Here is a 19,707-nt window from a genome sequence, read left to right as displayed (position 1 = left end):
AGCTTGCACTGGGAACACCTTAGAGTTAGGGCCTGGGTCAGTGTGTTTTCAGTACAGTTAGTTGCAGCCCCTCCCCCTTCTTCATTTGCAGTGTTTTTCTGAATTCGTGCTCATCCAGTCATGCTCTAATACCGGTTCATGTGTTCCGAGTAGTTTTGTGGGTCTGAGGATGGAACTGAAAGTCAGTCTCAGCTTAGTTATTTGGGAAAAAACCTAGATCTGAGTTTGTTCTAGAGCATGTTGGACTTTATGATTCTTTTCTGTATTCTGTAGAGCAGTGGACAGGTAGAAGGTACTGCCTATTTGGCCTTAGCTCATGTCCTGGAGGCCAGGATCCTGGAGTTTCTGTAGTTCTTTTGTCCAATTTTTTTTTTTCACATCTTTTGTCCAAATTTATTTTAAAATTCCATAGGTCTTAGAGTTTCTCTAGCTGCTCCCGAGGAAGGGATCTCTCAATCTGAGGTTGCTGGAGAAATATCTTCTAATGTTGAATGGTTATCATTAGTTCTTTAATACTTTCTTGCCTTGTTTCTATTGACTACAACATTTTCCTGTATAACAGGAAAACATTTTTTGTTTTCTTAAAGAGGAGTTCTGTGCCTTGGCCCTTGAAGTTGAGCTAAGCTTATAACTTCCTAAGTCTCAGTCAACAGTTTGTTTTCATCATCTCCGAGGTGGTGAACTGGGACATTCTGCTGTGTTGTTAGCAGTTTCCTTGTTGGCAGGGAATTGTTTCTTGAGGCTCTTCAGGATTGGCTGGCAAAGCCAAACTTAGGCAGAAGCTGGCAAAGCAGTGCTGGCTTCCCTGCAGAGACAGCAGAGCCTAGTTTCTCTCATATTGAAAGGCACCTGCTTAGGCTGCTCTCAGGACTCTGAGAGGAGCACCCAGAAAGTACTAGATCCCCATGTTATTCATGCCTCCACCTTCATGTTGAACATCATTCTTCCCTGTCTCCTGATTATGACTTCAGCTTACCATTGCTTTCAGGGGGAGCTTCATGTCTCTAAACTCTTCAGTCATCCCAACATCCTGCCATATCGCGCCACCTTTATTGCAGACAATGAGCTGTGGGTTGTCACATCATTCATGGCCTATGGTGAGTGGAAATGGGGTCCTGGCAGAGAAGGGTTCTAAGAACTCTTGTCAGCTGGCTTATGTGCTGTTCCTTCTCTGTTACCCTTCCCTTTCTCCCCACAATTCTTTTCTTCAGGTTCTGCAAAGGATCTCATCTGTACACACTTCATGGATGGCATGAATGAACTGGCGATTGCTTACATCCTGCAGGGGGTTCTCAAGGCCCTAGACTACATCCACCACATGGGATATGTGCACAGGTGCATTCTTAGGCGTGTTACCCTTTACAAGAGCAGGGATCTTTGCCCATGAGCCCTCAAGTAAACAGTTGCAGCTTGACAGAGGTTAGTGAAACCAGAGTTTCAGTCAAGGCTCAGGATTCTGCCCTGGCCTCTGACTTGCTGGCCAGAGCATTTAGCCTGTTAGTGCTGAAGCTGCTGACGTTCCCTTTACTGAGCAGCTTGGTCCTGAGCGTTGTGTGAGAGGAACATCTAACATGGGCCTCTCTATACCCCCACACTTCTCTCCTTCCTTGAGGTACCCAAACTGGTGTGTGTGCCCCAGAGTCTGGGGAAAGACAGATTACTTAGTAGATAGTGTCAGGAAAAGCGGCCCACTGTAGGGAAAATAATAAAACTGGATCCCTACCTAACTCCACATACAAAGGAACACTTCAGATGGACTACAGGTGTAAATGTCAGACGTAAAACTACAGACTTAGATAAAAGGAAATGTGAGGAAATATTTTCGTGACTTAAGGCATAGAAGAACTTCTAAATGTTTTAGAAGCTCAAAACATATGACAAAAAAATTGATGGATTTTATTATATCAAGATTAAAGATTTCTCTCCAATAAAGGACACCATGAACAAAGTTAAGAAATGAGTGACAACGTGGAAGATGTTAGCTTTGTCTAAAACACACAGGAGATTAGTAACAAGGAAATCTTGTGAATCACCAAGAAAAAGACAAGCAAAGCAATAGAAAGATGAGCCAAGGATATGAAGTTTATAAGAGAGGAAACCCAAAGGACTAACAGGCTTGTGAACAGATACTCAAATCTAGCAATAATCAGAAAAGCAAATTAAAACAGGAGGATGCCACTTTATACACCTGAGACTGATGTAATTTGGAGGCTGGGTGAGGTCCAGTGTGGTGAGGAGGTGGGGTCTCCTGTCTCAATAGTGGAAGGTGGGCCGATGCAGCCAGTCAGGGTCGCTCGGACCCGGGACCATCAATGTGCCTCTGGATGTACACCCCAAAGACCCTCACACAGGCCCATCAGGGGACATGTGTGGATGTCATTGTTCATATTCATGGTGGTTGGAGGCAGTGTGAGTGACCCTTCCTGGAAGAATGGATGAGTAGGTGTTAGATCCCACCCCAGAGTACAGGTGGCATTTAGAAACAAAGATTAGATGTGTACAGATGGCAACACGGGTGGATCTCAAAAACACAGCACTGAGACAAAAAGGAAGAATGGGACACATAGCACAGTACCATTAGGTAAATTGAAAAGATTTGCATACAAAAACAGTGATGCATGTTACAAGAACACCTACAAACAAAAAGTGCAGACTCAAAGCAGTATATGGTAGGCGAAGCAGTGGTCTGTGAGCATAAAAGAGAACCTTAACAAAATAATGATAAGTTTTAAAATCTGGTGATACGTAAATGATGTCATGCTGTGGTCTCTTTTCTTGTGTGTGAAATTTTTCATAAAAATATGTTTATAATATGTATATACACATGTATAATACACACACACACAAACAAACATGCTGCCAAGGGACAGAGCTGACCTGATCTAGTGTGTAAAGACCACAGGTTTGTGGTGTGACGGGCTCCTGCTGCCCCGTGACACCCTCCCCCCACCCGCCTTCCCCCACAGGAGTGTCAAAGCCAGCCACATTCTCATCTCTGCGGATGGGAAGGTCTACCTGTCTGGTTTACGCAGCAACCTCAGCATGATCAGCCATGGGCAGCGGCAGCGTGTCGTGCACGATTTTCCCAAGTACAGTATCAAGGTTCTGCCTTGGCTCAGCCCGGAGGTCCTCCAGCAGGTCTGTGTACTGGGTCCTGAGGAGCCCCCATCCCCCACCAACTCATGATTTCCCAAGGAAGCCTTCAGGAGTTTCCTAGGATGGGAGGTGCTCTTTGCTTCTGAGTGGAGGGAGGGCTTCCCGGAGGGAGGGGTTCCCTGTTAGCAGGTAGACCTGAGAGGCCTCTCGACATGGGCATTATGTGCCCATCACAGAAGATGTAGTTTCCTCTTGGTGGGTCCCAAACTGTACCTGATGCCTTCAGAGATCTTCCCATCTTACGGGAAGAGCGAGTGCTTTGGAAATATTTGGTGCTCTCGGCATCCCTGTGCAGTCACATGTTACTTAAGAATGGGGATATGTTCTGAGAAATGTGTTGTTAGGCGATTTTGTCATTGTGCGAACATCATAGAGCATACTTATACATACCTAGATGGTACAGCCTCCTACACACCTAGGCTGTATGGTACTAATCTTATTAGACCCCCTTTGTACATGTGGCCCGTCAATGACTGAAATGTCGTTTTGCAGCGCATGACTGTACTAAACGAGCATTCATCCTACTGGTACATAGCATCACCAAACATTTGTCCCTTTTAAAATAGCAGCTACTTTTCAGTAGTATGGGCAAGGAAAGTCTTAGCAGCTGGTCCTGATTTGGAGACAGGCCTTCTTTTCCTCTCCTCAGTTTTTGCTCCACCCCCTAAGAACAATGACCAAGGCTACAAACAGAGTGATCTGTGGCTTTTCTCTCCTGACTTAGAATCTTCAGGGTTATGATGCCAAGTCTGACATCTACAGTGTGGGGATCACAGCTTGTGAACTGGCCAATGGCCATGTCCCCTTTAAGGATATGCCTGCCACCCAGGTGAGCCTGCAGCCCAGTGGTTTCCTTTTTGCCTGCCTGCCTGCCTTCCACAAACACTTGTTGAGTACCTGCCACACTCAGGACACCAGCCAGGGATACTAAGATGAAAGACAGTCCTTTCCTTCAAGAGCCCCACCCAGTGGGGGAGATAGTTGTGTAACTCTGTTTACTTCTCTGTGTGATAACTGCTGTGGTAACGGAGCCCAGGGGAGGGGACCTCAGGAGCAGGCCCACTGCTAACAATTGCAGGGCCTGGAGCAGGAGGGCACACGGAGGCCCACATACCATGTGTCTATTGAAAATGTTGATAAATTTATAAAAAATGTTCTATCCTCCTACCTTTATAAATATACCTGGAAGACCAGTTTCTAATTTAGAATTCACAGACTTCTCAGGTTCTCTGCTACCACGTGCTGATTAATACCTTTAAACTCCAGCCTGCAAGTTCAACTTCTGCTCATGCCCCTTGCAATGACTGCCCTTTGGCCACTTCTAGGCATACACAGCCAGTGGCATAGTCTACCCTTGGGAGACAGACCCAAGGAAGAGGCTTATCCAGGCCTTATCAAATCCGGGAAGTAGACTTGGGTCATTTCGGAAAGGGTTACCTGGGTCCCAAGTACCGGAGCATGATCTAGAACTGGGGAGGGGAGCGCAGGGGTATAGGTGCTGAGTGAGCCTCTCCCCTGAACCCAAAGACTGCTTGCCCTGTGGGGAGAGAGCTGGAAAATAGCCAGAGGAGAGCTCTGTAGAGCAGGAGGCCCAGGGAGGCTGCTGGGAGGAGGTGACACTAGAGTCTTGAAGGCAGATAGGAATTAACTGTGTGAAGAAGGGACTAAAAGGAAACTCTTTTAGGCAGAGGGAACAGCATGTGCAAAGACCCAAAGTCAAGAAAGAACAGGATCTGGGGAACAGCAAGTAGTTGTAAATGGCTGAGGTACAGGTGCTTCTGGGGGGCTGCTGGGTGATGTGGCTGGAGAAGGAAGCAAGGGCAGATCATGAAGGATTTTGTATGCCACACAAGGGCATTTGGTTCCTGTCCCAAAGCATGTGGAGAATTGCTAAAGGCATTTAAGCACAGGAGTGATAGCAACAGATATATATTTTAGAAAGATCACTCTAGCAGATGGATTAGATCTAAGAGACTAGTCAGGAGGGTGTGGAAATCTAGGTAAGGAAGCTAGAAAATCAAAGTAAGACAGTAACAGAAAGATGCTCTAGAAAGAGTTAAAAGGCTATGTAAGGTGAACAAGAGGTACAGATCCAGAAACAGCACTGTCCCATAGAACATTCTGAGATGATGGAAATGTTCCATGTCTGCACTGTCCAATATGGTAGCCACTAGCCACCTGTGGCTATTGAGCATTTAAATTGTGGCCAATGAGACTGAGGATCTGAATTTCAAACCAAATTTAAATTAATTTAAATATAAATAGCTACATGTGGCTAGTGGCTACCATATTAGCACAGCTCTAGAGAGATTTCCAGGTTTCTGGCATGGACAGCTCATGAAATTCATGAGGACAGCAATCCTCAAGGTGGGGCTAGTTTTACCTGAGCTGAGTTTGGAGACTTTGGAACAGCTGCCCAAGCTTGGCCTGCCCCGGGTGCACTGCTCCTGCACAGCCTGCTGCAGCAACAACCCAGGCCATGGCACTGGACGCACTGCATAATGGACCCCATGGCACCCACCTGGGCATGGCAAACAGGCTGGGCTTCAGAGAAAATGATGTGGCTGCTGCCTTCACCCTAGGGTGAGGGCTCTACAGTTAAAAGGATCTGATGCCTTATAAAGGGGGAGAGGAGACTGAGCCCTTTCCTTCCAGCTGTGGTGAAGGGAGTACTTTTCTGTAGTCCCTCTCCTCCTCTTCAATTTGGCCGAGCTAGGGTGTGGCTGCTGAGCCAGTGGCCAGCATTCCTTTGGCCAATTCCAATAAGGAATTCCTTATTCCACTTAACGTCTTTTCTCTACTCCCCCCAAGTCACATTTGTATGTTGGGAAAAGTGTATTTGTGAAGAAACTCTATAGGCCTTCCAGGGGCCCCCTGCAGCCCAGGTCCTGGCTCTGTCCTCCCCAGATGCTGCTGGAGAAACTGAACGGCACAGTGCCCTGCCTGTTGGACACCAGCACCATCCCTGCTGAGGAGCTGACCATGAGCACCTCACGCTCGGTGGCCAACTCTGGCCTGACTGAGAGCCTGGCCACCAGCACCCCCAGGACCTCCAATGGCGACTCGCCATCCCATCCCTATCACCGCACCTTTTCCCTCCACTTCCACCACTTTGTGGAGCAGTGCCTACAGCGCAACCCGGACGTCAGGTATTTCCGCTGGGCCAGGAGTGGGCTTGTGGGGGAGCAGAGAGGACTCTGGAGTTTAAGGCAGGGTTTTTGAGAGGCTGCCTCTGGCCTGGAAAAGTCTCAGTTCCCTGGAGGAGCCCCCACAGCAAGAGGGATTGGCACAGGAGTTTGCTAAGAAGCCAGCCTGCGTAGCTCTGGCTGTTGTTTCTTGGTGAGCTGAGGGTCACTAGGGGGTAAGGTAGAAGCAGCAGGATTTTGGAAATTTGGGGCATGAGAGTGATGCTGATCCCTCTTCTCCCTTCTCTACAGACCAAGTGCCAGCACCCTCCTGAACCATTCTTTCTTCAAGCAGGTATAGTAGCACTTTCCTGAGGCTCCCTGTTTTTCTCTTGCCCTCAGCTTTGGGGTCTTTATCTGTTCTCTCCTCCTCCCTTTTAATCAGAGACATGACGATGTTTCTGAAGCCACTTAAAGGCGCTGCCCTTTCCTCTCATAGACACTCTTGGCTCCAACAGCCCATCTGTCCCGGGGTGATGGTTCCTTGCCCCGTGGTGTCTTGGGACCCAGAACAACAGGATCTACCCCCAGCTCTCTCTCCTCCCCCAGATCAAGCGACGTGCCTCAGAGGCTTTGCCTGAGTTACTTCGTCCTGTCACCCCCATCAGCAATTTTGAGGGCAGCCAGCCTCAGGATCACAGCGGAATCTTTGGCCTAGTATCAAATCTGGAAGAGCTGGAGGTGGACGACTGGGAGTTCTGAGCCTCTGAAGAATGTGCACCTTCTTCATCCCAGCACATATGAGACGTATGAGCCTCTGGGGCCCTTCGTGAGGGCTGGCCACATTCCCACCTTCTGGGTGCAGATTGGGTAGAAAGGACATTTCTGCCAGGAGAGTTGGCTGCTTACTGACTGGAAAAGAAATTCTGGAGGGAAACTTCTCTTTACTGCTCCAAGGCTTTTGAAAAGACACAAAGGAATCCCAATAACCAGGGATCGGGAGGGGCCGGAAAGCTGACATTCCCAGTCCTGCGAGCTCAGGCGACCTCTTCAGAAGGAAGAGATGCTGTTCTGGCCCTGGGGGCTGAAGTCCAAGCCCAGGGTTTGACTCATCGGCCCAGGGAACTGTGTGACTTCCTCTTCCCACTCTTGCTCTCCTACCAGCCTAATGCCATTCTTTCCCTCTGCTCTCAGATCCTATAGGTCTGTGGAGGGGCAAGCAATAAGCAACCTGCCCCTCTTCCCCTCAGACCTCCCCCTAATGATTAAAGAGAAGGGTATTTTTTCTTAAGCACTGGGTTAAGACTGGGGCAGTCCATCCTGATCCTTCTTAGCACTTGGGCCCTGACACCTAAAACCTTCCCATAGTTCATCTGTGTAGCTCATTCCTTTCCCACCAAGGATCCATCTTACCGCCTCCTGCCAGCTGCTCTGGTGCTTTCTCCAAGGGCCATAATGTCTTGCCTAGCCTGCAGGCTTAAGTCGTTATGCCGTGTTAGTTTCATTGCCAGAACAAATTAAAATTTTCAGAGAATCCATTGAGAGTGGCACTGTTGTGTTAGCCATACAGGCTCAGACCTGAGTCATTCCGCCCCGGGTTCTGCTCTCCAAGAGTTGTCCCACAAGTGGCTGTGGAAGCACAGCAGTGGCCTCTTTAATAAGATAGCCTCACAACACACCAATTTCTTTTAAAACCCATAATAAATTTGTCTCTTAACTAGTTAAAATTTTGACACCTAATTTTAGCTTATGGCCATCAAACGGCTTTGGGGCTGGAAAGGTCTAGGTGCTGGAGACCAGCCCCTAGTCCACAGGACCACTTCTGGGCCACTAGGAGTCCAGGCAGAAGAGGCTCACCTTTGGCAGGAAAGGAGGTGGGGGGTTTTGTTTTGTAACATGACTTGTGGTGTCTCCTTACCATTGGAACTAATACACAAAGAGCCAGCAACCTAAGAACCAGACCTGCCCACTCCGCTGTCATCCTGGCTGGCGGCCAGTGAGTCCTGGCCAGGGGGTGATTCTAACCTCGGCTCCTCCATGGTGCTTCCCAGCCTGTGTGTGCACCAGCCTGGCCCCTTTCCCCTGCTGGTCCCTCAGCGGTGAGGTGCCCTCCTCTTGCTCAGGCACTTCAAATGTCAGATTAAGGAAGTGCCCCTCCTTCCCTGAAGCTGCTTTGAACCATCAAATGCCCTCCCTTTCCCTTTCCTCAGAAATTGTAACAGCAGTTTAAAAAAGAAAAATAAAAAGCCTCTTCCTTTGGGCACCTACAGGGGTTGAGTTGAAGGGAATGACACCAACCATGAGGTGGGGTGGGGAGACCTGAAATGTTGGAGTGAGTGAGAAAACCAGGTCACATTTATTTCCAACGCTCCTCCTTCCCCCTGCCCCGTTCATTTTTTTGTTTAAACCTCAAGTTCCCTTTTCTCACCACCGTATCAGCCTGTTTTCTTTCCTTTTGAACTGCTTTGTTCACCTAAGGATGTCAGCTCATCCTTAGCACCCAAACTGCTGATTCTGGGTAGCTACCTGCAGTTCAGCCCGCAGATCTGTCCTGGGCACGGCAAGGGGCCTCAGGGTCCTGGCCAGCCAGACAGTGCCCAGCTGCCAGCCCAGCCCTGCTCCTAGTGTCCCCGAGGGCTTCACCTTTTTTGCATCATAGCAGCCCCTTTGAGAATCTGATGACAGGTGTGGAAACTGCCCAGAAAGATGCATATAAACAGTTCTAGAAGTTTCTCACACCCCATCCAGGGAGTCCTGAGGCGTGCAGCTCAACCCAAACACAAATCTTTCTCTAGAGAAAAACAGGAGACTGAGGAGAAAAGTGAAGCACAGCGTGGGTGTGTTGAGTGAGCTAAGGGAAGAGCGGGCAGCTGGGGAAGCCTGCTGCCTCCCTCCCTCTCCTGCCAGGCCCAGAAGCACTGAGCTGTTCTCTGACAAGTGTGTGGGCTCTGCTCTGGAGCCACGAGTTCTATTCCTGCTACAGTGTGGGAACAAGCTATGTTTAGGGCAGTGCTTTGAGAAACAGCTTCCAGTCTGATGTTAGGCAGAGTCAAGCAGTCCCTGGCGCCCAGCAGAGGCCCGTCCAGCTGAGGCCTTACTGCCCACAGTGAGTGATGGTCACCTGCATGCTGTTGTGCATTGCACTAGAGCCTTGGCAACCAGCTTGGCCAGAGGGGCAGGGAGTCAAGAGCTGGGGCAGGAGGCTGGGCTTCTCCTGCCAGCCCTGCTGCCCTAGCTTTTAATTTGCAACAGTCACTTCACATCTTCAGGCCTGGCTCCCTTGTGTTAAATAGGTTTCGGGGACCCAAGGTTTGCTTGTTTGAAGGATGGAAATCTCTTTTCTTGAAGGGGGTGTCCTCAACTGCTGGCAAGCAACGGTGCCAGCAGGGGTTGGGCTGACTAATCCCACAAAATCCGGCCACAGAAACGCTTTAGGACGGCGCGCTGTGGAAGGGCAGGTGCTCTGGGACACCAGGAGCAGCAGCCTCCCGGGCCCCTTCTCTAGGAGGTTGTAGGAGATGGCGCTGAGGGGTGGTGGTCCCGCCAGACGCCTAGTGCAGGCCGGCCTCGCGGTGAGCGGGCGCCCCAAAGCGCCGGCCCCCGGCCCCCTCCACGTGCGGCCCGGGCCGAGCCTTGAAGCCTCGCGGCCGGCGTGGCGGGACCGCCTGCCCGACCGCTGCCGCCGTCGTCCTCCGCCGGCTGTGCGGGTGCGCCGAGGCGGCCCCTGGCGGTGGGAGGACTCTGCGGCCCGAGGGGGCATGAGGGCCGGGAGCGGAAGCTGGGTGGCCTCCAGGACCGCCCCCGCGGGGTCTGTCAGGCTGCAGGGCCCACCGAGCGCCGGGCGGGGACGGGGGCTATCAGGCCTGCGCCCGCGAGGGCCAACCGGGGGAAACTGAGGCAGCGAAAGGCCCAGGCGCACCTCGGTTCTCCTTTTCTGCCGCAGGGGCCTCGCCAGAAGCACCATTTGTCCTGCGATCCCCGGCGTCTCAACCTGAACTTGTCCCCGCCCCGAGGCATGCGGTGCGGGGCCCTCCGGCTCCGGTCCCTGCCTCCGTCCGGGCGGGCCGACGGGGCGGCCGATGTCCGGAGGCCGACGAACGCGGGGCCCAAGGGGCGGTGCGGAACGGGGGGCAGACAAAGGCGGGGGACGGCGAGCGAGGGAAAGACAAAGCGCAGAGGGGGGCGGCGGCGGCCGAGCCCCGGAGGCGGCTCCGGGCGAGGCGGAGCCAATGGGCGGGCGCGGGGCGGGGGCCGGTGGGGGCGGGGCCGAGATAAGGCGGCGGTGGCGGTGGCCGCTTGGGGACCAGTGGCAGCGGCGGCAGCTCGTGCCCGCGCCCTCCTCGCACCCGAGGCCACCCCCGGAGACCGACTCCCGCCCCGAGGCCCAGGCCGAGGCCGGGTGAGACCCGTAGGCGGGCCGGGGGGAGGGGCCTGCATCCGGCTCGCAAACCGGGCGCCGAGGCAGGGGCTGCGGGCGCGAGGTCGCCGCCCGCGGGTCCCGACGCCGAACGCCTTGGCCCGTCATTCCCGCCCGGCAAGCGGCCAGGGCAAGCCTCCAGGCGGGGGCGGGGCCGCGTCCCCTCGGCTGGACCCACGGGGGTCCGGTCTATGCGGGTCTCGGGGCCGGGGAGCGGGGCGCTCGGGCGGGGCGGGCGGCCCGGCTCGCGAGCGCTGTCCAGGGGCTGGGCAGGCCGAGCTGGGGGCGCCCGCAGCCTCGTTGCCTCGGCTCCGCGCTGGGCAGCGTTGGGCTGGGGTCAGGTGAGGGCAGCGGGTTCTCGCCGCGGCCCCGCCCGGCCCGCCCTCTCCTGACGTCCCTTCAGCCCAAGAGGCGTCGGGGTCCGCGAGGCGCTGACGGCGACTGCGCGGAGCCCCTTCCCCACCCCCAGCTGCTCCCTGCAGCCTGCTACCTCTGTTCTTCCTCCGACACGTGGTTCCACTCAGGCCCCTCTAACCCTTGGGGAGCAGTGTGGGGGGCGGGCAAGCGAAGGGGGAGGTGGGTGAGGGGCGGAAGTGGCAAGACCAAGAGCAACAGGAAATGACTTAGGGAAAGTCCCAACCACAGCCCACCAACCCCCTGCCTGTAAGCACCCCACCCCCACCCTGCAGGCTGGGGAAGGGCTTGTGGGGCCCTCCCGACCGACTTCCCCTTGCAGAACCCAGCGGGTGCCGCGTCTTCACCCGGGGCCTCCATCACCTCCAAGGAGCCATGTTCCAGGCTGCAGAAGCCGCCCAGGCCACCCCCTCTCATGTAGGTGATCAGCCGGGTGGGAGGGCCCCCCGGGCAGGTGTCTGGCCTGGGGGTGAAGGGGTGAGGAGCAGCATGTTTGCCTGCCACCCTTTGCCGCCATCCCCTTGAATGCCCCTGAGACCTGGGCTGGTGACCACAGCCACGGTCGGGGGCATCCCTCAGCAGACCCTGCCCTCACTGGCCCTCTCCCTCAGGAAGCCAAAGGTGGCGGTAGCAGCAGCACTGTTCAGCGCTCTAAGGTAGGGCCCTGAGGGTGGGGTGTTGGGGAGGAAGGGATTGGTGCCAGTCAGGCCCCTGGCTGAGTCTCTCCCCCAAACAGTCCTTCAGCCTTCGGGCCCAGGTGAAGGAGACCTGTTCTGCCTGCCAGAAGACCGTGTACCCCATGGAGCGGCTGGTGGCTGACAAGGTCATTTTCCACAACTCTTGCTTCTGCTGCAAGCACTGTCACACCAAGCTGAGGTGCGCCCTTGCCCTGCCCCTGCCCTGGCCTTCCAGCCCTGACCTGACCTGACCACAGTTGTTCTGCTTCTGCAGCCTGGGCAGCTACGCGGCGCTGCATGGGGAATTTTACTGCAAACCCCACTTTCAGCAGCTGTTTAAGAGCAAAGGCAACTACGATGAGGGCTTTGGCCGGAAGCAGCACAAGGAGCTCTGGGCCCACAAGGAGGTGGACCCCGGCACCAAGACAGCCTGAGGCCCCTCTGACCCTCGGTAGAGGGCCTGGAGCAGGGCAGTGGGAAGGGTGGGAAAGAAAGTGAACCCGGGCTCGGGTTGGGGGGAAGGGTGGGAAGAGGATGAGGCCATCTTGCTCAGGCAGAGGGTTATGGGGCAGGGCTCTGCCTCAGGAGCCCTTTGTTCTCCCTCAGGGGCTGGGGGTTTGGGAACCAGGATTGGGGTTTGCTCACCACCCTGCTTCCTGCTTCTTTCAGCCTACCCCACCTCACCCCATGGCCCCCTGGGAGGCCCGCAAGCCTAGCTTCCCTATCTAGGTGCCTTTTCTCCAGCAAGGAGTCAGCATGCCCCCCTCAGGGTCCCAAGCTCCCTCACTGCCACTGGGGCCCTGTGCGGCCCCCATGTCTCCCCATCTACCTCTGCCCTTAGCCTGGTCCTGAGCCATGGAGACTGGAGGAAGGAGAGCCAGAGTGGCCTCTGCTGGGCCTCACAGGATGCCCACCAGGGCTCTGTGGGGGAGGCAAAGGGGGAAGTGGAGCAGCCCTGCCCCCTGCAAGGCAGGGCAGAGCAGGCCCCAGCGGGGCTTGGGACCAGCTTGCACCACTGGAGTCAAGAGGCAGAAGCTAAAGCACCCGCCAAGCTGAGAGCCACAGAGACTGGTGGGGCTGGCGGCAGCCACGCTCCCCTCCTCTTCTCCCGTTTCTGCCCATTCTGACTGTTGTGATCAACCCTATTTTAAACATGTTTCAACAGATCCTGACTCTGTATTATGTGGCCTGATGGGGGACTTTGTGGCAGGAAGGACACAGACTCACCATGTGGAGGTGAAGGGGGTCAGGATCAACCCAGAGCACTCCTGGCCTTGATCGTGGTGGGGGCTGGTGATGGGTGTCAGGGAAATAAATACCAGCCAGCCTGAGAAAACGGGGTACTCCTCTTCCCAGCCAGGTCTCCGTGCTGTCAAACCCCGAGTAGTCCTATAACAAGCCACTTTGCCCCTCAGACTTGTGTTGGTTAAGAGAGGATCAGGCCATCAGTGTGGGTGATGGCCTCACTGCCCTTCACTATGTTGGAGTGCAAGGCAGAACTCTTCTGCTGAGTCCTTGTCTGGGCTCCCTTTGCTCTGGAAATCAGCAGGGGATGGTGGGAACCAGCAGACCCAGCAAATGCTGTCAAAAGTTTCCTAGTCTCTGTGCCCTTTCCCCATCTGTCATCTTCCCCGTTTTTTCAAGCTTTGGGGAATGAGGCAGCCATGGTCACTGTCCCAGGTAGTCCAAGGAAAAACAGCTCGTCTGCTCCTCTGAGGGACAACAGTTTACAGTGGAGCAAACAAGGCAAGCTTGGAGGACCTGAGACTGCTCCACCCCCAACAGAACACAAGAAGGCTGGGTTGTCTTGCCCCAGACCCAACTGTTCTGCTTTTCCCAAACTGCCTGTGGGCTCCCTGAGTTGGTGGAGCAAGAGGGCAGACTCCTGGGGGATTTGTTGCCACCACCTCATATGACTCTTTAAGTCCCTAAGTGACCTCATGCCCATAGGACAGGGTAGGGAACTGGGCATCAAGCTCTGGTGGCCGATGGGCTACTGTGCTCTGTTGAGGCAGACAGTGCCCCTTGAAGCATCAGAGCTAACACTCAAGTCAGCAGAGATGGCACCCTAGGCCTGGGTCCTCAGAGCAGGCCCAGCTTCTTGCACCAGAGGCCTCAGATGGGGACAAGAATAGTCTCTCTGCTCAGAGCTAAGCAACAGTGGCAGCTAGACCAAGGGGACAGATACCAGAGAGCTGTCTTCTGGAGGCACCTGATCCCTGCCCTGCAAGGATGGGACTAAGATGAGTCCTTCCCTGGCCCGAGGACTGCTAGGTGCCACAAAGGTCCTGGGAACCCAGCCACTGGTGACACTGAGGTCAGGGGGCTGCCACCTCAGTACATCAGCCCTGACAGAACCACACACAGTGGAGCTCCCGGGAGTGGGAAGTAGAGGGGGTGCCACCTCTGAGCTAGCAGTGGTACCAGCCAAGTCATCCCATCCCAGAACCCCTCTTGGAGTCATTTTAAGCTTTCCTCTGCTGAGGGACCCAAGCTTGTTGCCAGGCACTATACCTGGCTCTTCCCAGGCAAACAGCTACCTCCTCCACCCCCCACCGAAAGCACTGCCACAGGACCCCTCGGGTATAAATGATCCCTTTTATTGTAAGTAATGCGCGACACTGGCCTGGCTTTGCACTGCAAGCCCTCGGTCAAGATATAGTCAAATAACTATGGCTGCAGGTTCTTCTGCACGATCCACAATTCAGACACAGACACAGAGCTGGCGTGGACGGGAGGGGCAGGAGGGTAGCGGAGTGTGGACCGTCCCCAGCCCCAGCCTGTTCTGGGTTGGCCATGGCCCACATACCCCATGGAATGATGAGTAAATGGCGGCATGGCCCTTCCCACAGCAAGCCTGGGGCTGCTAGGAGACTGCCCTTCAGAACTTTTGGGCCCAGGCCATCCTAGGCCCACAACTTCATTTGGATTATTTAATAAAAAAAACAATAAATTAAAATTAAGCAACAGCTTGGTCCTGAGGATGCTGAGCCAGCATGTCCACAGTTTTTGGCACACAAAAAAAAATCAAGGTCTTGTTTTTTTTGGAGTGCAGAGTTTGTTGGCTTGTTTGCAAATTCATTTTTAAAACACATTCCCTGTGAGGTAAGACCCTGGGGGGGGTTGGGGGGGGGCTCTGTGAGAGCCTGAACCTGGAACACACAGAGTCGTCTCATCTCGTCAGCGCCGGCACCATGCTCTGTTTCCTCTCAGGGAACAGGGACTGGGGACTGGGGTGTGGGCCCAAGAAGAGTGCTACAGCCATCAGGACGGGGTCATGGAGAGGCCGAGCTGCCACTCGGCAGCTTTGGTCGAGATGAGGGACCGGTCCCCACCCTGGGCAAGGGCTGAGGGGGAGGCAGGAGCACATGCTCACTGTCTTCAGACAGCCGGGCTGGGGATGCCCGACAGAGGCCCCTGGGGGTAAAAGATGGAAACAGAGGGGCCCAGGCCCAACCGGCACCGTGCAACACACATCCCTGCAAAACCAGCTGCTTTCATTTTCTCTTCTCTCTTGAGGCGTCCATCACCTGTAACAGTCTAGAATTGATATATATAAAAACCATCAAATATGATCTGAGATATAAATTAACAAGTACGAGGCCTCACATTACATGATGTGAAAAGGCTAAAAACAGCGATAGAAACTACATTCATAAAAGTGCATCGTCAACATACAATGAAGGCTTTGGCTTGTTCTGGTGCCCGTGGGTAAGTGGGCATGGCTGGCAATAAGCTGCCTGGCGCTAATCCCCAGCTCCCTGGAGACGCCCATCCCTGGGCACTGGCTTTTTTTTTTTTCCTTTAGTGACAACTCCCAAGGAAATTGGGTGTTGAGAGGGAGGAGCTCTAGCAATAGGCACATTTTGGAGGGGAGGGGCCGGAAGAAGGACCAGCACCCAGGCTGAGGTAAGTAAGGCCAACTCTAAGCTGCTTGGAGATACTGGCTCTCCCGCCCCTGCTGCTGTGGCTCCCCAGGGGAGGAGCAAGAAGGGAGAGGCTGAGACCTCATGGGGATGGACCAGGCTGGCCAAGGAGGAAGAGAGCTAGTAGTTTTGGATACAGTTGGTGGCATCATATGGGCTCTCCCTTCTATCAGGTGGAGAGGGCTCTGGCCTAGCAGGATCATGACTCACAGCCAGCCTGCTACAATTCCCCTGGCTTTCCTGAACAGCCCGCTCGGGGCAGCTAGCTGGCTCAGATGCTCTCACCATCCTGTTCATCTTCCTTTCTGCTCCAGCTGGGGAACAGGTGCCAGGCCAGGAGCACAAAGGCCATCAACTTCAGCTCTTTCCAATCTAGCCCAAGGCCTAAACCCACAGCAAGGGGACTCAGAGCCCAAAGAGCACACTAAGTCTCCAGTTTTGAAACTGGGTACAGCCTAAGAGTGACTCCAACTTGTAAAACAGAGACAATTGCATTGACAAAACTGGGTCTCCCCCCTCAGTGGGGGCAATTCCACATCTCAGGCCCCTGCTTGAGAGGGCAGGGTCACGGGGGCAGGCAGGATGGGCTCCTCCTTCCCTGAATAAGGCAGCATAACATTTGCTTCATTCATCTTTGGTAAAGGACAGGGACTGGCAAAGCTGACTTCGGGATCCAGGGAGGGCGGGTCCCAGGCCTCTGCCTTCCACTGGCTGTGGGATGCTGGGCTTTTACCTCAGGCTTGGGTGGGCTCCTCCAGCCCAGAGATGCCCTGGTGGTCTCCAGACATGAGGAGGAGAAACAAAGTAACACTCTGAATGAAAGTAACACTATTCAGACCTTCGTGTCTGTCCTTTGCCCCCAGACCCTCTGGGCTCTGGTGCTGATTGCAGTGTCAGGACACAGCCGAGGGTGGGACCCACGGCGCCTCACACACTGTTCCTAGCCCCTTCTCCTCCAGGCCGAGCTTAGGACGCTGGAGCTCTTGGGTCTGGCAGGCTGGGGGCTCCCAGTCCTTGAGGCTGCAGCCACCCCACTCTGGCTCTGAGCCCCAGTGACAGAAGGGGCACAGACAAACACTGGCTGGACTGCAGCTCCATGGTCCACAGCCTTGCCTGGGAGAAGCAGCAACTTTGCTGAGCCCCACAGCAGCCCCTTGCCCATGCAGCAGGGGGCAGCCGGCAGCAGCGTGGCCTTGAGAGCTCAGTACACGAGCTGTGCAAAGTGGTGTGTGAGCAGCTCCTCAGCTGACGGTCTCTGGCGGGCCTCCACAAAAATGCGCCTCAGGAAGTCCCGGCCGTGCTCAGAGATGTGGGAGGGCAGCTGAGGATTGGTGGGCTGGGTGGCAATCTTGAAAATGGCAGCCATGGCTTCATACTCTGCCCAAGGTGGTTTCTCTGTCAGCATCTCCACCACAGTGCAGCCCAGGCTCCTGGAAAGAGAGAAGCCCATGTCACCCCTCGGCCAGCCCCCCAGGTTCCCAGCTGCCCTGCCCACCGTTGTGAAAGGAGGTGCCCTTCTCAGAACACACTGAGGCAAAAAGGGCCAAGCTGAGGGTTAACACCCCTGTAGAGGGTCCCCAAGGCCAGAAGAGGCTTCAAAGCACTGTTGGCCTCATCTACATGGGCTCCATCAACGTACATCCCCCCAGATGCCTCCTGAGATTGGGAAAGAGAACCACTTAGCATGGACAGAAAGAGCTCTGAGATAACTGTATTTGTTTCCTATTGTTGCTGTAACAAATTACCATGAGCCTAGTGGCATAAAAAACAACATAAATTTATTATCTTATAGTTCTGGGGGTCAGAAGTCTAATACTAGCCTCACCGGGCTAAAGTCAACGTGTCAGTGGTGATGGTTCCTTCTGGAGGCTCTGAGGGCAGAATTCGTTTCCTTGCGTTTTCCAACTTCTAGGGGCAGTCTAGGCTCACGGCCCCTTCCTTGCATCACTCCAACCTCTTGTTTCCATTGTCACACCCCCTACTACCCACTCTGATCTTCTGCCTCCCTTTTATAAGGACCCTTGTTATACCAGGCCCACCTGGATAATCTCCCCATCTCAAAATTCTTAAACTAATCACATCTACAAAGGCCCTTCTATAAGGTAACATCTACAGGTCAAAGGTATTAGTGGACATCTTCAGGGGACCATTATTCAGCCCACCACAATAATGTTCCAAGCGAAAGAGATGCTCTTGTGACTTCCAGGCCCTTTTAGAGGATGGACATGAAGTCAGGTAGAGCAAATGCAAGCTATCTGAGTGCTGGGAGAGGGAGCGGAAGCCTGCTACTGTTTAGAGACTGATTCAGACCTTCAGAAGATCCTACTTCTTTCAGGGATTTAGCAAACATCAGGGATATTTTCCATGGCCTATGTTCCCAGCAATAACAGTTGCTATTCAGAGTTAAAACACATCTACTGTATATGCTGCTGCAGGCACCAGCACCTCTGCACACCTGGAGCCTGCATCCTGACCGAGTTGGCAAGAGGCGAGTTCTCACTCCCTTCTGCCACACTGCAAAGCCCCCAAAGCTTATTTCTAAATTGGAGCCACTACAGCCCAGACAGGAAGGTGGGGTCCCAGCACGTCCCCAGCGCTCACCACACGTCTGCTTTCCTTCCGTAGCCCTCACCGCTGATCACCTCAGGGCTCATCCAGTAGGGTGTGCCAGTGACCGAGCGCATGCCTGTGCCCGACATGCAGATGGTCTGCAGGCGCTTGCTGGCCCCAAAGTCCCCAAGCTTCACATTCCCGGCAGAGTCTCGGAGGATGTTGGCTCCTAAGGCATGAAAGGGCAGAAGATGCACCCTAGACCCTCTGAGCATTTCCTACCATCCTCCCGCTTTCCTTCCCTCCCAGGTCACAGGGCTGCTGGGGAGAATGCGGGTTATCGTGAATTAGACATGAACTGTACATAGCAAACAGGCTAGTGACAGGAAGCCTACAGCACAAATTGAGCTTCACGATGGCCAACATCCTCAGAGCACTTCACAGTATTTTCCCAAATTGCTCAACCAATCTTCACAGCAGTCCCCCAAGGAAACAATTAAGGTCCCACTTTTTAGAAAGTTCAGAATGGTTAAGTGACCAGGTCTTGGGGATCCACAGCCTGCCCCTGCTCACCCTTGATGTCCCGGTGAACAATCATGTTGCTGTGCAGGTAGGACATGCCCTCCAGGATCTGCCGGGTGTATTTTCGGGTCACACTCTCTGTCAGAGCTCCATAGGCCTTCAACTGGTCTTTCACTGAGCCCTACAGCCACAGGAGGCAGAAGGAGTCACCACGACCACCCAGCATTGCAGCAAAGGAGTGATACATCCAATGCCCATTTGCGATATGCCGGGCACTTTGCTAGGGGCTGTTGGGCAGCTTGGAGAAAAGTATGAGACAGTCCTTCCCTTAAGTAACGCATGACCCAAATCCAGAAGAGAGGCCCCTTTTTTCCAGGTAAAGGAGGTACTTACTGTACAGTGCGCAGCTGCCCTATAAGCCTCAGGTTAGGGTGGCCTGGGAAATTTTTCATCCCACACCATCACTGCAGCCAGATGCAGGGCCCTCCTGACTCCAAGTCCTGCCATCATCTCACCTTCTCCCCTGAGCCTCTGGAGTCTCATCTTATGTGATCAGACTCTTGTCAAAGGGACCCCTCTCTGCAGCCCTCAACCCCAGGTCAGGCCCTCTCTTGTGTGTGTCTCACATGTATCAAGGGGCACATACCCCGGGCATATACTCCATGAAGATGGTTAGAGTCTTCTCGGCGCGGTCCCGCAGACAGCCATAATACTGCACAATGCGCTCGTGCTGCAAGTTCTTCAGCAACTGGATCTCACACTCCAGAGCACTCACCTCCTAGATAAGGGGCCCAGTGGTCACCTCGGCTCTCGGGGCCCCAGTTCTGCCTGCCTGGGATCACCTCGGCTTGCCCTAGTCAGTGGCCTCAGAGGGGTCTGTCTGCTTTGGGAACTTCAGCTGGAGAATAAGGGGACTCTCT

The 19,707-nt window shown here is 54.2% G+C and overlaps 3 protein-coding genes across 20 annotated transcripts in view; 2 read left to right on the top strand and 1 right to left on the bottom strand.

Annotated features, from left to right (window-relative positions):
- Nucleotides 1-7,823, top strand: part of STRADA (STE20 related adaptor alpha) — a 28,698-nt gene extending 20,875 nt beyond the window's left edge. For 13 of the 14 annotated variants that reach the window (XM_058561346.1, XM_058561341.1, XM_058561343.1 and 10 more), the window contains 7 exons: nucleotides 989-1,097; nucleotides 1,212-1,335; nucleotides 2,967-3,138; nucleotides 3,881-3,985; nucleotides 6,064-6,305; nucleotides 6,594-6,636; nucleotides 6,891-7,823. In XM_058561346.1, coding sequence (XP_058417329.1) covers nucleotides 989-1,097; nucleotides 1,212-1,335; nucleotides 2,967-3,138; nucleotides 3,881-3,985; nucleotides 6,064-6,305; nucleotides 6,594-6,636; nucleotides 6,891-7,043 — 948 coding nt within the window. In that variant the 3' untranslated portion in view covers nucleotides 7,044-7,823. The remainder of the gene's footprint in view (nucleotides 1-988; nucleotides 1,098-1,211; nucleotides 1,336-2,966; nucleotides 3,139-3,880; nucleotides 3,986-6,063; nucleotides 6,306-6,593; nucleotides 6,637-6,890) is intronic. The other variant, XM_058561344.1, reaches the window with a different exon arrangement.
- A 2,773-nt stretch (nucleotides 7,824-10,596) lies between these two features.
- LIMD2 (LIM domain containing 2) lies at nucleotides 10,597-12,961 on the top strand. The gene is made up of 5 exons (XM_058561334.1): nucleotides 10,597-10,680; nucleotides 11,435-11,529; nucleotides 11,724-11,768; nucleotides 11,849-11,988; nucleotides 12,064-12,961. Exons 2-5 carry the CDS (start codon nucleotides 11,488-11,490, stop codon nucleotides 12,221-12,223), a joined length of 387 nt encoding a protein of 128 aa, XP_058417317.1. The 5' UTR covers nucleotides 10,597-10,680; nucleotides 11,435-11,487; the 3' UTR covers nucleotides 12,224-12,961.
- Nucleotides 12,962-15,269: 2,308 nt separating this feature from the next.
- Nucleotides 15,270-19,707, bottom strand: part of MAP3K3 (mitogen-activated protein kinase kinase kinase 3) — a 60,210-nt gene continuing 55,772 nt past the window's right edge. For all 5 annotated transcript variants that reach the window (XM_058561323.1, XM_058561320.1, XM_058561322.1 and 2 more), the window contains 4 exons: nucleotides 19,434-19,565; nucleotides 18,839-18,968; nucleotides 18,317-18,494; nucleotides 15,270-17,145 (listed from right to left, as the gene is read on the bottom strand). In XM_058561323.1, the coding sequence (XP_058417306.1) occupies nucleotides 16,917-17,145; nucleotides 18,317-18,494; nucleotides 18,839-18,968; nucleotides 19,434-19,565 (669 nt within the window). In that variant the 3' untranslated portion in view covers nucleotides 15,270-16,916. The remainder of the gene's footprint in view (nucleotides 17,146-18,316; nucleotides 18,495-18,838; nucleotides 18,969-19,433; nucleotides 19,566-19,707) is intronic.

Source organism: Diceros bicornis, chromosome 18 (assembly GCF_020826845.1).
Source record: "Diceros bicornis minor isolate mBicDic1 chromosome 18, mDicBic1.mat.cur, whole genome shotgun sequence".
Taxonomy (NCBI): Eukaryota; Metazoa; Chordata; class Mammalia; order Perissodactyla; family Rhinocerotidae; genus Diceros; species Diceros bicornis.
This window is presented reverse-complemented; position numbering and strand designations above follow the sequence as displayed.

Bases quoted from the DNA above. Each gene is read 5' to 3' on its own strand.
- LIMD2 (XM_058561334.1), top strand. From the start codon at position 11,488: ATGTTCCAGGCTGCAGAAGCCGCCCAGGCCACCCCCTCTCAT. The intron at 11,769-11,848 runs GTAGGGCCCTGA...TCCCCCAAACAG, and splicing joins GCACTGTTCAGCGCTCTAAG to TCCTTCAGCCTTCGGGCCCA. The intron at 11,989-12,063 runs GTGCGCCCTTGC...CTGCTTCTGCAG, and splicing joins CACTGTCACACCAAGCTGAG to CCTGGGCAGCTACGCGGCGC.